At 42.1% G+C, this 13,232-nt stretch overlaps 1 protein-coding gene across 1 annotated transcript in view; it reads right to left on the bottom strand.

Annotated features, from left to right (window-relative positions):
- Nucleotides 1–13,232, bottom strand: part of rab31 (RAB31, member RAS oncogene family) — a 95,293-nt gene that overhangs the window by 39,342 nt on the left and 42,719 nt on the right. Inside the window, exons 5-6 of the mRNA XM_041190263.1 lie at nt 5,010–5,116; nt 4,459–4,568 (exon numbers count right to left, since the gene is read on the bottom strand). Coding sequence (XP_041046197.1) covers nt 4,459–4,568; nt 5,010–5,116 — 217 coding nt within the window. The remainder of the gene's footprint in view (nt 1–4,458; nt 4,569–5,009; nt 5,117–13,232) is intronic.

Genomic DNA, 13,232 nt, shown 5'->3' with positions numbered 1-13,232 from the left:
ATTGATAATTCCTTCTGTCACTTAACTGATAATTGGCAGACAACAGATAGGATAGTAATTGGACAGTTAGAAAAATACCTGTTTTCTGTGAATTTTTCACATTATCGGAGAGATGCCAGTATTGTTTCTGTACTGGAATAGCTTGGCTAGGGGGTTAGCTAGTTAGAGTATGCAGAATTGGATGTGGTAGGAGTACAGAGCTTTGCTCTGAACCGTTCATTAAGGGACCATTTAGCTCTGGGGGTTTTGGCATTTAATATACAAACGTACAAATTAGGAGCAGGAGTAGGCCACACAGCTCCTCAGGCCTGCTCCGCCATTCAATAAGAACATAAGAACTAGGAGCAGGAGTAGGCAATTCAGCCCCTCGAGCCTGCCCCGCCATTCAATACGATCATGGCTGATCTCATTTCGGCCTCAACTCCAATTTCCCGCCCGCTCCTCATAACACTTCAACCCGTTACTAATTTAAAATCTGTCCATCTCCTCCTTAAATTTATTCAGCGTCCTGGCATCCACTGCACTCTGAGGTAGTGAATTCCACAGATTCACGACCCTTTGAGAAAAGTAATTCCTCCTCATCTCTGATTTAAATCTACCACCCCTTAGCCTAAAACTATGGCCTCTCATTCCAGAATGCCCCAGAAGGAGAAACACCTGCTCCACGTCTACTTTGTCTATCCCCTTTAGAATCTTATATACCTGAATTAGATCTCCTCTCATCCTTCTAAACTCTAGTGAGTATAGGCCTAAATTGCTCAATCTCTCCTCGCATCTCTGGAATCAATCTAGTGAACCTCCTCTGAACAGCCTCCAATGCAACTACATCCTTCCTCAAGTAAGGGGACCAAAACTGTGCACAGTACTCCAGGTGCAGTCTCACAAATGCCTTGTGCAGTTGCAACAACACTTCCCTATTTTTATACTCTATTCCTTTAGCAATAAATGCCAAAATTCCATTTGCCTTCCTTATTACCTGCTGTACCTACATACTAGCTTTCAGCGATTCATGCACGAGAACACCCAGATCCCTCTTCACTGAAGCATTCTGAAGTTTCTCTCCATTTAAATATTCTTCTGACCAAAATGGATAACCTCACACTTATCCAAGTTAAACTCCATCTGCCAAATTTTGGCCCATTCATCTAACCTGTCCATATCCATTTGTAAATTTCTTAATTCTTCATTGCAACTTACTTTCCCACCTATTTTGGTGTCATCTGCAAATTTAGCTATAGTACCTTCTATCCCTGAATGCAAGCCATTAATATAGATTGTAAATAGTTGGGGCCCAAGGACCGAACCCTGTGGCACCCCACTAGTTACAGCTTGCCATCCAGAAAAATACCCATTTATCCCGACTCTCTGCATTCTGTTGGTTAGCCAATCCTCTATCCAAGCTAATATATTACCCCTAACTCTGTGAGATCTTATCTTGTGTATTAATCTTTTGTGCAGCACCTTATCAAAGGTCTTCTGGAAGTCCAGATATACTACATCTACAGGATCCTCATTATCCACTTTGCTTGTCACATCTTCAAAGAACTCTATCAAATTAGTCAGACACAATTTACTTTTCATAAAACCATGCTGACTCTGATGGATTGCATTTTGACTTTCCAAATGCCCCATTACTGCCTCCTTAATAATGGTTTCCAACAACTTCCTAACAGCAGACGTTAAACCAACTAGTCTATAGTTTCCTACTTTCTGCCTCCCCCCTTTTTGAATAAGGGTGTTATATTAGCATTTTTCCAATCCACTGGAACCTTTGCAGAATCCAGGGAATTTTGGAATATTATAGCCAATGCATCCACTATCTCCGCTGCCACTTCCTTTAAGACATTGAGATGTTCCTGGGCTCTTTTCATCCTTTAATGCCAATAGTTTGCTCAGTACTTTTTCTCTAAGTGATGGTAATTGTTCTAAGTTCCTCCTTCTCTATATCCTCTGCACTACCTGTTACTATTGGGGTGGTACTAGTGTCCTCCACTGTGAAAACTGAGGGAAAATATTGATTAAGCATCACTGCCATTTCTGCGTTCCCCACTATTAACAACCCACTCTCGTCCTCCAAGGGACCAACATTCACTTTAACTACTCTTTCCTTTTAAATACTTGTGGAACCTTTTGCTATCAGTTTTTACATTTTGCGCTAATTTTCTTCCATAATTGGTTGATCTGATTGCAAACTCAATGCCACATTCCGAACTACCCCCGATAACCTTTCACCCTCTTGCTTATCAAGGATCTACCAAGCTCTGCCTTAAGAATAATCAAAGATTCTGCTTTCACCACCTTTTGTGGACAAGAGTTCCAAAGACCACAACTCTCTCAGAAAAAAAAATTCTCCTCATCTTTGCTTAAAAGGGTGACCTCTTATTTTTAAAGCATGACCACTAGTTCTAGTTTCTCCCACAAGAGGAAACATCCTTTCCACATCCACCCAGTCAAGATCCCTCGGGAGCTTATCTGTTTCAATCAAGTCACCTCTTACTCTTCTAAACTCCAGTGGATACAAGCCTGGCCTGCCCAACCTTTTCTCATAAGACAACCATCCCATTCCAGGTATTAGTCTAGTAAACCTTCTCTAAACTGCTTCCAATGCATTTACATCCTTCCTTAAATATGGAGACCAACACTGTACACAGTACTCCAGATGTGGTCACACCAATGCCCTGTATAACTGAAGCATAACATCTCTACTTCACTTAAAATGCAGAAAAGACGGGGTTGTAGTTTCACCAGGTTGAAACCTCATTTCTAAGATATGCCTGATGCTGCTTCTGGCTGTACTCCACATTAAAGCAGGTTTAGTTTCCTGACTGGATAGTAACGGAAGGGGTACTATGCTATCATGATACAGATGGTGTTACATAACACTGCTGCTACTGCCCACACCCTCATAGATACCCTGTGGGTTCTACTTAGCACAGCAGTAGTATCATAATGTACAATCCCTCAATGCGCAGAAGGAATTTTGTGCTCACAAGCACTATACAACAACCATTCCTATCTATCCTGTTGTGTCTACAATGGGTAGGTTGGTGAAGACAAGGTTCGTGTTGGTTCTCTCACCACTTGATGTAAGCCAGCCTGGGAGCTATGTCATTCAGTAGGATAACATCTAGTGTGGTCACTGGTGGTACTAGCAAGCCGCCTACCCAGAGTGTATTCTATGTTCTTATCTCACTCCAAGTGGTGCTCAAGATAGAGGATATTGATTTGAAGGGTCAGTGAATCACAGAAGATGATGCTGGAAGTTTCCCTCACCTTAAGCATTGAAATGCCTTAACTTTTGATGGGTCTCCTTTACCCTTTCATGGGATATGGGTGTCGCTGGCATGTTGCCCATCCCTCTTGAACTGAACGGCTTGCTGGGCCATTGAGGGCAGTTAAGAGCCAACCGCAGTGCTGCGGGTCTGGAGTGATTTGTAAGCCAGACCAGAAAAGGATAGCAAATTTCCTTCCTTAAAGGGCATTAGTGAACTAGCTGGGCTTTTACAACAATCAATGATACTTATCATGGCTACAATTCCAGATTTATTAATTGAATTTAAATTCTGCCAGCTGCCATGGTGGGATTTGAACCCATGATCTTAGGGCCATTAGCCTGGGCCTCTGAATTACTAGTCTAGTGACACTATCAATACACCACCATCCCCTAACCTACTGGTGGGATATGACGTACCACGATTGCATACCAATGCCGAGGTCTAAATAAGAAGGTCTCTGCACAGCCAACTGGGTTGAGATTGCCTTATTTTTGTCAATTTGCCTATTTTCCTTTTATTTAAATTCTGGATCTGGATGTCTTTTTGGGCCACTTTGGAAGCTATTAAGAGACATATGTAGGCCAGATTGGACAGTACTTAGTGGCAGCTGAGATTTTATTTTTAAAAGAGCAGCTTAGAGTCATTTACAGCACAATGGGAGGCCACTCAGCCCATCAGGTCTATGCCAGAATGGTCATTTTTTTCTGATGTCAAGTTCATTATCCATCTCGCTCACATTTGAAGGTTGCACAATGAAATGCTTGTTGCCTGACAGATAATCTCTTAAATTGTCTCTATATTACAATCATTCTCAACTGATACTGTAAATTTTCCTCTGTTTTTCTTTCCAAATTCCAAAGATATTTTTCGGCATGCTCACTACAACCCTAATGCATTGGAAGTAAAAGTCAAATTAATTCCTTCCAAGGGTCTCAAGATTGTGTAACTCCTTGTTTCTTTCAATGTTCCCTTGCTCCTACATTCCCGAAGCTCTTAAAAACTCCAGGTTGGCATCACCTAATCATTATTTCATGATTCACCTTATATTTTATTATTTTTAAAGTTGGCAGTGTCCTCTTGGATTCTCAATAGTTTAATATACAAAGCTTTGTGATCAGACAGCATTCTACATGGTAATTTCATTAACCGGTGATATAACATTCAATGAGTAAGCATTACTTACTGATTCTCTCAAAGAGCTCTCCAACGTTAATGGCATTCTTTGCACTTGTTTCAACAAAGATCGCATTAATGAACTTAACATACTCCTGGGCATCCTTCACTGTAACCTCTCTGGAACAGCAAACAGAGATTGATTAGTCAAACTTGCATCAACCAGGGATAGAGAGAAAGTAGGAAAAAATTTCCGTTTTTTGAGGTTTGCGTATGTATAAGTGGTTCATCCAATTAGTAGCTGTGCATCATAAAATTAGAATATTTTCTAATGAGATATTATTCATTCACAGCCTTTTTTAAAATTGTGAGCAATTGATGATGTTGTATCTATATTATTTTAAATGGTAAAATGTAACCGTGAAAACTGCTTCCACGAGCCAAGCTCATCACATCAACAAACTGCTATCAATTCGCAAAAATAAAGATACTCTGCAGTACAATGCAGTTTGAGGGAAGCGGCAAAAGCCTTTAATATAGATGCAATCATTGCTTACTAAAAGGGCAGCGATAATCTGCTACTTCTGCACAAACCAACCTAGATCATGTGCAAATACAAACCTCATATCAGAAAGGTCACATTTATTGCCAGCAATTGCGACCACAATATTTTCAGGCCCATGCTCTTTCAATTCCTTTACCCATTTCTTCAAAGTGTAGAAGGACTCCTGAGTGGAAAGACACAGTGAACATGATCAGAGCTCCAAGTAAAACAGACATTATTTTCTCACAGTTCACAAGTTTAGCTTTAGTAATAAATCTGTTAAGGCACATGTCTATTTAGTTATTTAATTTCCTCTTTTAGTTTTCCCTTACCATGCATCATCTCACAGTGGGCCAGTGCTGTTGATATTTCCAGCAATGAATGTTCACTAGGCAACCTTTCATCTTTCAGATTACTGTAAACAACAAACTTTTTTTTAAAAATCCTGTTTTTTTTGAAAAGCAATGATTTTCCAAAACTTCCCTAATGGCTATATTGGCTCTTTCAGTCAAGGGAACTCTGAGTTGTCATCAGTGGTCTTCCACAATTGCCTAACAATTGGTTTTCATGCAGCAGAGTGAATCACCTCTTCAGTTCCTGTCATCTCCTCAAAGTTGAAACCTCTCACCATACCGGCTTCAGATCTGGAGCTGACACATTCCCAAACAGCGACAGACAGCCTTTTCATGTCATGGTGGCCCTGGGATGGGAAGAGATCTGATGATCTGTTTGTGAGCCTGGTGCTGTGCTTCTGGATCATCTCAACCTCAGGAATGTCATATGTGAACATTTAGGCAAAAATATTTTCTTTGACCCGTGGAAAGTGCAGCCAGAAATGGAAACTGAAAAGATTGCTGTTAGACACTTTGAGTTAGCTTGTTCCTGCAAATACAATCACGGGGTGCTGAGTAATAGCTTTTCATCAAGCACGTCTGAGAATTATCCGGTGACTGTTTTTTTTTAGTCTGCTAGTCTAATTTAACCGACCTTTAACTGTATGGAAGAAATACATTTCAAAACACTCGTTAAAAATGCTCCTTTTCAAGAATGCCTGTGAGCCCTAGACATGTTTGATGAAAAACTATTACGCAGCATCCCGTGATAGTACTTTCAGAAACAAGCTAACTCAAAGTCCTAACTCTCCTCATTTTCGCTTTTCGCCTCCGGCTCAATGCCCACCGTTTCTTTCTTACTGTATAGTACTTTGTGACAACTCCACATATCATAGAACCCATGTTTCCTATAATGTCGATACAGCATGGAACTAAGTAGGCCATTTGGCCCCTCAAGCCTGCTCCACCATTCATTAAGATCATGCCCGATCTGCTTGTGTTTCGAGTTCCACATTCCCATCTACCCCCGGTAACCTTTGACTCCCTTGCCTAACAAGAATCTATCAACCTCCACCTTAAAAGTACTCAATGACCCTGCCTCTACTTCCTTCTGAGGGAAAGAGTTCCAAAGTCGTACAATCCTCAGAGAAAAAATTTCTCCTCATCTCTGTCCTAAAAGAGCAATCTCTAATTTTAGGATAGTGCCCCCTAGTTCTGGACTCACCCACAAGGGGAAACAACCATTCCACATCCACCTTGTTGAGACTATTCAACATCTTATGTACTCCAATCATCACCCCTCACTCTTCTAAACTCCAGTGGAGACAAGCCCAGTCTGTCCAATCTTTCCTTGTAAGACAACCCACTCATTCCAGATATCAACCTTGTAAACCTCCTCTGAACCACCTCCAATGCATTTACATCCTTCCTTAAATAAGGAGACCAGAATTGCACATAGTATTCAAGATGTGGTCACACTAATGCCCTGTATAATTGAGGTATAATAGCCTTACTTTTATGTTCAATTCCTCTCGTCATATAGGATAGCATTCCATTAGCCTTTTTGATCACATGCTGTATCTGCATTCTAACTTATTGTGACTCCTGCACGAGAACACCTAGATCTCTCTGCACCTTGGAATTTTGCAGTCATTCTCAGTTTAAGTAATACTCTGCTTTTTTATTCTTCCTGCCAAAGTGAACAACTTCACATTTTCCCATATTATACTCCATCTGCCAGATCAACCCATCTATATCCGCCTGCAACTCATTCTGTCTTTTTCACGACATAATTTCTGGCCTATCTTGGTGTTACTTTCCAAACCCGTGACCTCTACCATTTAGAAAGACAAAGGCAGCAGATGCTCAGGCACACCAACAGCTGCAAGTTCCCCTCTAAGCCACTCACCACCCAGACTTGGAACTATATCACCATTCCACCACTGTCGCTGGATCAAAATCCTGGAACTCCCTCCCTAACAGTACCATGGGTGTGCTTATACCACATGGACTGTAGCGGTTCAAGAAAGCAGCTCACCACCACCTTCTCAAAGGCAATTAGGGATGGGTAATAAAATACTGGCCAAGCCAGCAACACCCACAACCCATGAACAAACATTAAAAAAAATATTTGGGAGAAAATATATTGTGGGGGAAATCCAGTTTTTTGCTGTCCCGTCAGGCTTTTTGTTTAAATGTTTCTCCTTTAGAAGTATCTGCCTGTGTAGAAGCTTTTCTTGGTTGTCGTTACACGTGTATTTTAGGTGTAGAAAATGTTGAGAGTCCAGTCGATCCAGAAGTGCTTGAGTTTGCTTTAATATTAGCTACTCAAGGAGGATGACAGGGTGGTGAGGTGTAGGGGTTAATGAAGGAAAACTTTAATTGTTGTTGGACTCTTGGCCGCCTCCCCAGCACCAAGTCTCACATTTCTTTAATATCTTTTAATAGAGGCAAAGTGTGAGTTTGCAAATCCCTACTTTGAGAACAGTTTGATTTCTAACTTAAATCTTTAGATCTAAGTAGCCCCCGAAAATCAAAAAAGTAGCCCTTGAGAAAATCTCAAAAAGAGCCCTGAAAGAGAAAAATATATTTTGTCCCCTGTCCTTAAGCGACCCTTAATTGGCCACTTAAAGGCCTCTGTAGGCCTAAGGCCCAACACCTCCCCTGTAAAATTTCAGACAGGTCAGGGGCAGATGGCTAGGCAGCGAGAAGGCCACCTGTTGAATTTTGTGTGTTCCCCCTTCAAACCCACTGGTGGGGCAGTGCAAAACCCAGCCCCAGGAGTGGGATCCCTGGGTGATTATTATTTGTTAATTTCCCCTTCCCTGTTCTACTGATTCTGAAGCCATTTTCAGTGCCATCCCTATCCCAACTTAATCAGCTAACTCACAAAGGCACATAGATGAGGGAGAGCACACAGCCCATCTACTTCTTCCTTTCATAGAGGCCTATGGCTGCATCTCCTATCTCTTGAATTAATCCAGGGTTTTTGCCTCCAATGCTGCTTGTTGTTAAGGAGTGAATTCAATGGTTGAAAAGCTGCATACGGATCTGCAATGATGTCTCTTTGAAGACGGGTACATTGTGACACTTCTTCCTTTTCTCTTCCGATAGATTCTCCCCAAGAGTTGAGAACAAGACGTACAACAGCGCCTGGCACTTCATTACACTGAGCACTAATTACTACCACCTCGCAACCTACAGTGAGAGAGTTTGAGGAATTGGCACTTTGAATGAAGCACAACTAAGTGCAGGTAGCTGAAAAGGAAGCAGATGGATAGGGCAAAGCTGCCAACCCACAGCAGTTGCTATAAGAAAGGCTTGCAATTATATAGCACCTTCCAAAACCTCAGCACATCCCAAAGCACTTTCCAGTCAATGAAGTTTTTGTTTTATTCATTCAGAAGATGTGAGCACTCCTGGCAAGGCCAGCATTTATTGCCCATCCCCAACTGCATTAGGAAGGCAGTGGTGAGCTTCCTTCCCGAGCTGAGTGGATTGCTAGGCCACTTCAGAGGGAAGGTAAGAGTCAATTACATTGCTATGGGTTTGAAATCATGTAGACCGGAGCAGGTAAGAACAACGGATTTAAAAGCGAAATATGCAGGAAATACTCAGCAGGTCTGGCAGCATCTGTGGAGACAGAAACAGAGCTAATGTTTCAGGTCAAGGCTTCTGAGGAAAGGTCCACTTGCAGATTGGGAGATCACTTTGCAGAATTCCAGAAGCATGACGCCGACCTTCCATTTGCTTGCCATTTTAATTCACCACCTCTTTCTCTCCCTCTCATTCATATTTCTGTCATCAGCTTGCTGTAGGGAAGCTCAGCACAAGCGTGAGGAACAGCATCTCATCTTCTGATTCGGCACTTTACAGCCTTCTGGACTCAACGCTGAGGTTTTTTTCTTAGTCACTCATGAGGTGTGGGCTTCGCTGGCTAGGCCAGTATGTATTGCCCCTCCATAATTGCCCTTGAGAAGGTGGTGGTGAGCTGCCTTCTTGAAACGCTATAGTCCATGTGGTGTAGGTACAGCCAGTGCTGTGAGGGAGGTAGTTCCAGGATTTTGACCCAGCAAATTGAAGGAACGGTGATATATTTCCACGTCAGGGTAAGGAGTGGCTTGGAGGGGAATAATAACTTCAACTTTGAGTTCGACAACTTCAGACCATGAACTCTGTCCTCTACTTTGATTTTTTTTTTCCCCCAAGTACCAGTCTGTATCTTGCATTCACGTATTTGCTTCCAGAACTGTCCTTTATTCTGCCATTAACAGTTACTCTGGACCAATGCTTTGTTTCTTTACTCCTACCATTAACACTCCCTTTGCCTTTTGTTCTATGACATCTTTGTAATTTAACCTCCCTGTCCTCTAACCTATCCCTGACCTTCCCTTTTTGCTCAATCTGACCCTCTTCCCTTTGTCAAAAGCATAAAATCCATCATATTTCTACCTCTGTTTGGTTCCGAAGAAGTGCCACATTGGACTTGAAACGTTAACAGTTTCTCTCTCTCCACAGGTGCTGCCAGACCGGTTGTGTTTTTCCAGCATTTTGTTTTTGTTCACCTAAGTCTGCTTGTTGGAATGTGAGTCATTCAGACGTGGTGTGAACACATCACTAATGCACAGTGCAAATGAGGCCCCATGATGTATGCACAATCTTGTAAAATTAGCACCGCTGTGTACTTTAAGGAAATGCTGCTTTTATTTCAGATCTCCTGGTTCCTTTGTTTCTACCAGAGTGGCAACCGTGACTAATTGCTTTCTGCTCATTTTCTGCTACCAATTTCCAGGATCGATGCAAGATTAACTAACTCATTTCAGACTCTGGGTCCAACTGGCAAACCTCTGTGGGCTGTGTGCTCAATACCAAACTGTGCACTTAGTAACTGAGTGTTCAGGGAGCTTTGGGATTACTCATTGCATTTTGGTAGACACATCTGCATTTCATGAAAAACTTGTGGAAGAGTGTCTCTTCCACTCCATTAGTTGGTACCAGAGACAGCAGATAGCCTGAAATATTGTACATGAAGCCATGAAATAATCAATGCAAATGGATTTATATTGACTGCAGTCTGCTGAAAATGTTCCAGTGCGGGTTCATAACAATACAAATGAATGCGATATGATTCTCATGTATTTACTAATGACTTGCAGTCAGTAATGTGATAATTTCAAGAAGGTCCTTTACAATTTTTAGAAATTTTATTTGCTGTGAATTGATTTGGCCTGAGTAGTAGCTCTAAAGTTACCCACAAAAACATCCGACTAGAGTCTGGGACTACCAGAGGCTCTGAAAATTCTGCAGCTGAAAGGGAACATTTTAAAAAGGAGAATATGGTTAAAGTCCTTCATTAGGCTGACACTATTTAAAAATAAAGGTACAAAATTTTCCCCCTCAACTGGCAGAGCAGCTGCAGAGCTGAGATACATTATTTAAGTTATGTTTTAGGCACACTGACTTTGTTAAGGGAATAATGGCTGATCAATCACCATGATGATATTACAGGTACATGGGGAGATGGTAGCCTAGGGGTAATGTCACTGGACTTGTAATCTAAAGGCCCAGATTAATGTTCTGGGGACATGGGTTCAAGCCCCACCTTGGCAGCTGGTGGAATTTAAATTCAATTTTTGATTTAAAAAGAAAATCAGGAATTGAAAGCTAGTGTCAATAATGTTTACCATGAAACTATCATCAATTGTTGGAAAAACCCATCTGGTTCACCAATGTCCTTTAGGGAGGGGAATCTGCCATCCTTACCTGGTCTGGCCTACATGTGACTCCAGACCCACAGCAATGTGTTTGGCTCTTAACAGTCCTCAAGGGCAATTAGGGATGGGCAACAAATGCTGTCCTTGCCAGCGACGCACACATCCATGAACAAACAAAAAGAGGTAGAGTTCTTTCATTCAATGTCAGGCTTAATCTTTCAAAATTTAACATTACTTTCCTCATTGCCATCCCATGATATTTTTTATTTATTCTTTCATGGGATGTGGGTGTCACTGGCAAAAAGCCAGCATTTGTTGCCCATACCTATTTTTTCCCCAAAAATATACTTTATTCATAAAATTTATAAAAGTACATTACAAAACATTATCTCGGAAATTACAGAAAGTGCAATAAAATTCAACTCGTCTCCAAATCGCACGAGGTGCCTCAATACAATTCTAATACACTTGATACTTACAATATACATTCCATGTCAAGCATACACCCTGAAGGCAAAATGTTTCAAATTGAAGATTACAGTTAAGCGTAATAGAATTCAGCTTTCTTCTATACAGCATGTTCCACTCTTAGCAGCTTCAGTACTTTTGATCTTTACAATATACATTCCTTATCAGACATACAGCCTGAGGGGTTCTACATAGTTTCTAGCCCATGTACTATTGCTCAAAGGCCTTAGACATTGACATTTCCCTATGGTACCTCTGCGGTGGCTGCCCTAAACTTTAGTGTGTCCCTCAGCACGTAGTCCTGGACCTAGGAATGTTCCAGTTTGCAACACTCAGTTGAGGACAAATCTGCACTGGAAGTTCAGTAAGTTTCAGGCAGATCAAAGAGTGTCTTTCACCGAGTTGATGGTCCTCAAGCTGCAGTTGATGTTCATCTCAGTGTGTGTCCCTGGGAACGGCCCACAGAGGACAGTACAGAGATCTGTGTCACAGAACTGCTCGGGATGAACCTCAGCAAAAACTATTGCATCTGTCTCCACATCTTCTTTGCAAAGGCACATTCCAGAAGGAGGTAGACAACAGTTCCTTCCCCACCACAGCCAACTCAAGGGCAATGTGCATAACGGATGAGACTCAGGTGAGTAGAATCTGATGAGAAGTGTCTATCTCACCGCCAACCACGCTACGTCTTGGTTGCTCATAGTTAAATGCCATCGATCTAGGTGGCTTGCTAGGCCACTTAAGAGGGCAATTAGTGTCAGCCATGTTGCTGTGGATCTGGAGTCACTTGTAGGCCAGACTAGGTAAGGACATTAGTGAACCAGATGGGTTTCTATAACCAGAAATAATAGTTGTCATGGTCGACTGAGACAAAAATTCAATTAATAAAATCTGGAACTGAAAGCAAATTCCACCAGCTGCAATGGTGGAATTTGAACCCATGCCCCCTGAGCATTAACCTGTGCCCCTAGGTTACTAGTACAGTGACATTACCACTATGGCACAAATCCACTTCCTGCCCCCTCCCACCACACCCCCAAAATGCTAAGTACATATTAATTTTGTTTAATTGTAGTAGTCACTGGGCATGAGCTTGGGATTCTCTTGTGTTCACATGAATAGGAATAGACTGGATCTGCGGTGGTTGGGTTTGGAGGTGTACGTTTGTAATGTGTATCACTGCAAATAATTAGGCTCCAGTTCTATTCTCCACCACTTGGCTTCATGGAAATAGAACATTCTGCAACAGATAGTGACCGTTCCCTCCGTGACACCCTGGTCTACACCTCCATCACCCCCAACACCTCATTCCCTTCCCATGGCACCTCCCCATGCAATCACTGAAGGTGTAACATCTGCTCCTTTACCTCCTCTCTCTCCACCATCCAAGACCTCAAACACTCCTTTCAGGTGAAACAGCGATTCACTTGCACTTCTTTCAATTTAGTCTACTATTTGCGCTACTCACAACATGGCTTCCGCTACACTGGGGAGAATAAATGCAGACTGGGTGACCGCTTTTGACCTTCACTCAGTTCGCAAGCATGACCCTAACCTTCCTGTCACTTATCATTTCACCACCCCATCCTGCTCTCATGCCCACATGTCTGTCCTTGGCCTGCTGCATTGTTCCAGTGAAGGACAGCACGAACTGGAGTAACAGCACCTCATCTTCCAATTAGGCACTTTACAGCCTTCTGGACTGAACATTGAGTTCAAGAACTTCAGACCATGAACTCTACCTTCCATTTTGATCATTTTTCCCACCCCCTTCCCCCACTTGGAC

Source organism: Carcharodon carcharias, chromosome 6, assembly GCF_017639515.1.
Source record: "Carcharodon carcharias isolate sCarCar2 chromosome 6, sCarCar2.pri, whole genome shotgun sequence".
NCBI classification, from domain to species: domain Eukaryota; kingdom Metazoa; phylum Chordata; class Chondrichthyes; order Lamniformes; family Lamnidae; genus Carcharodon; species Carcharodon carcharias.
Note: the sequence above shows the minus strand (reverse complement) of the source record. Positions and strands in the feature narration are given on the sequence as shown.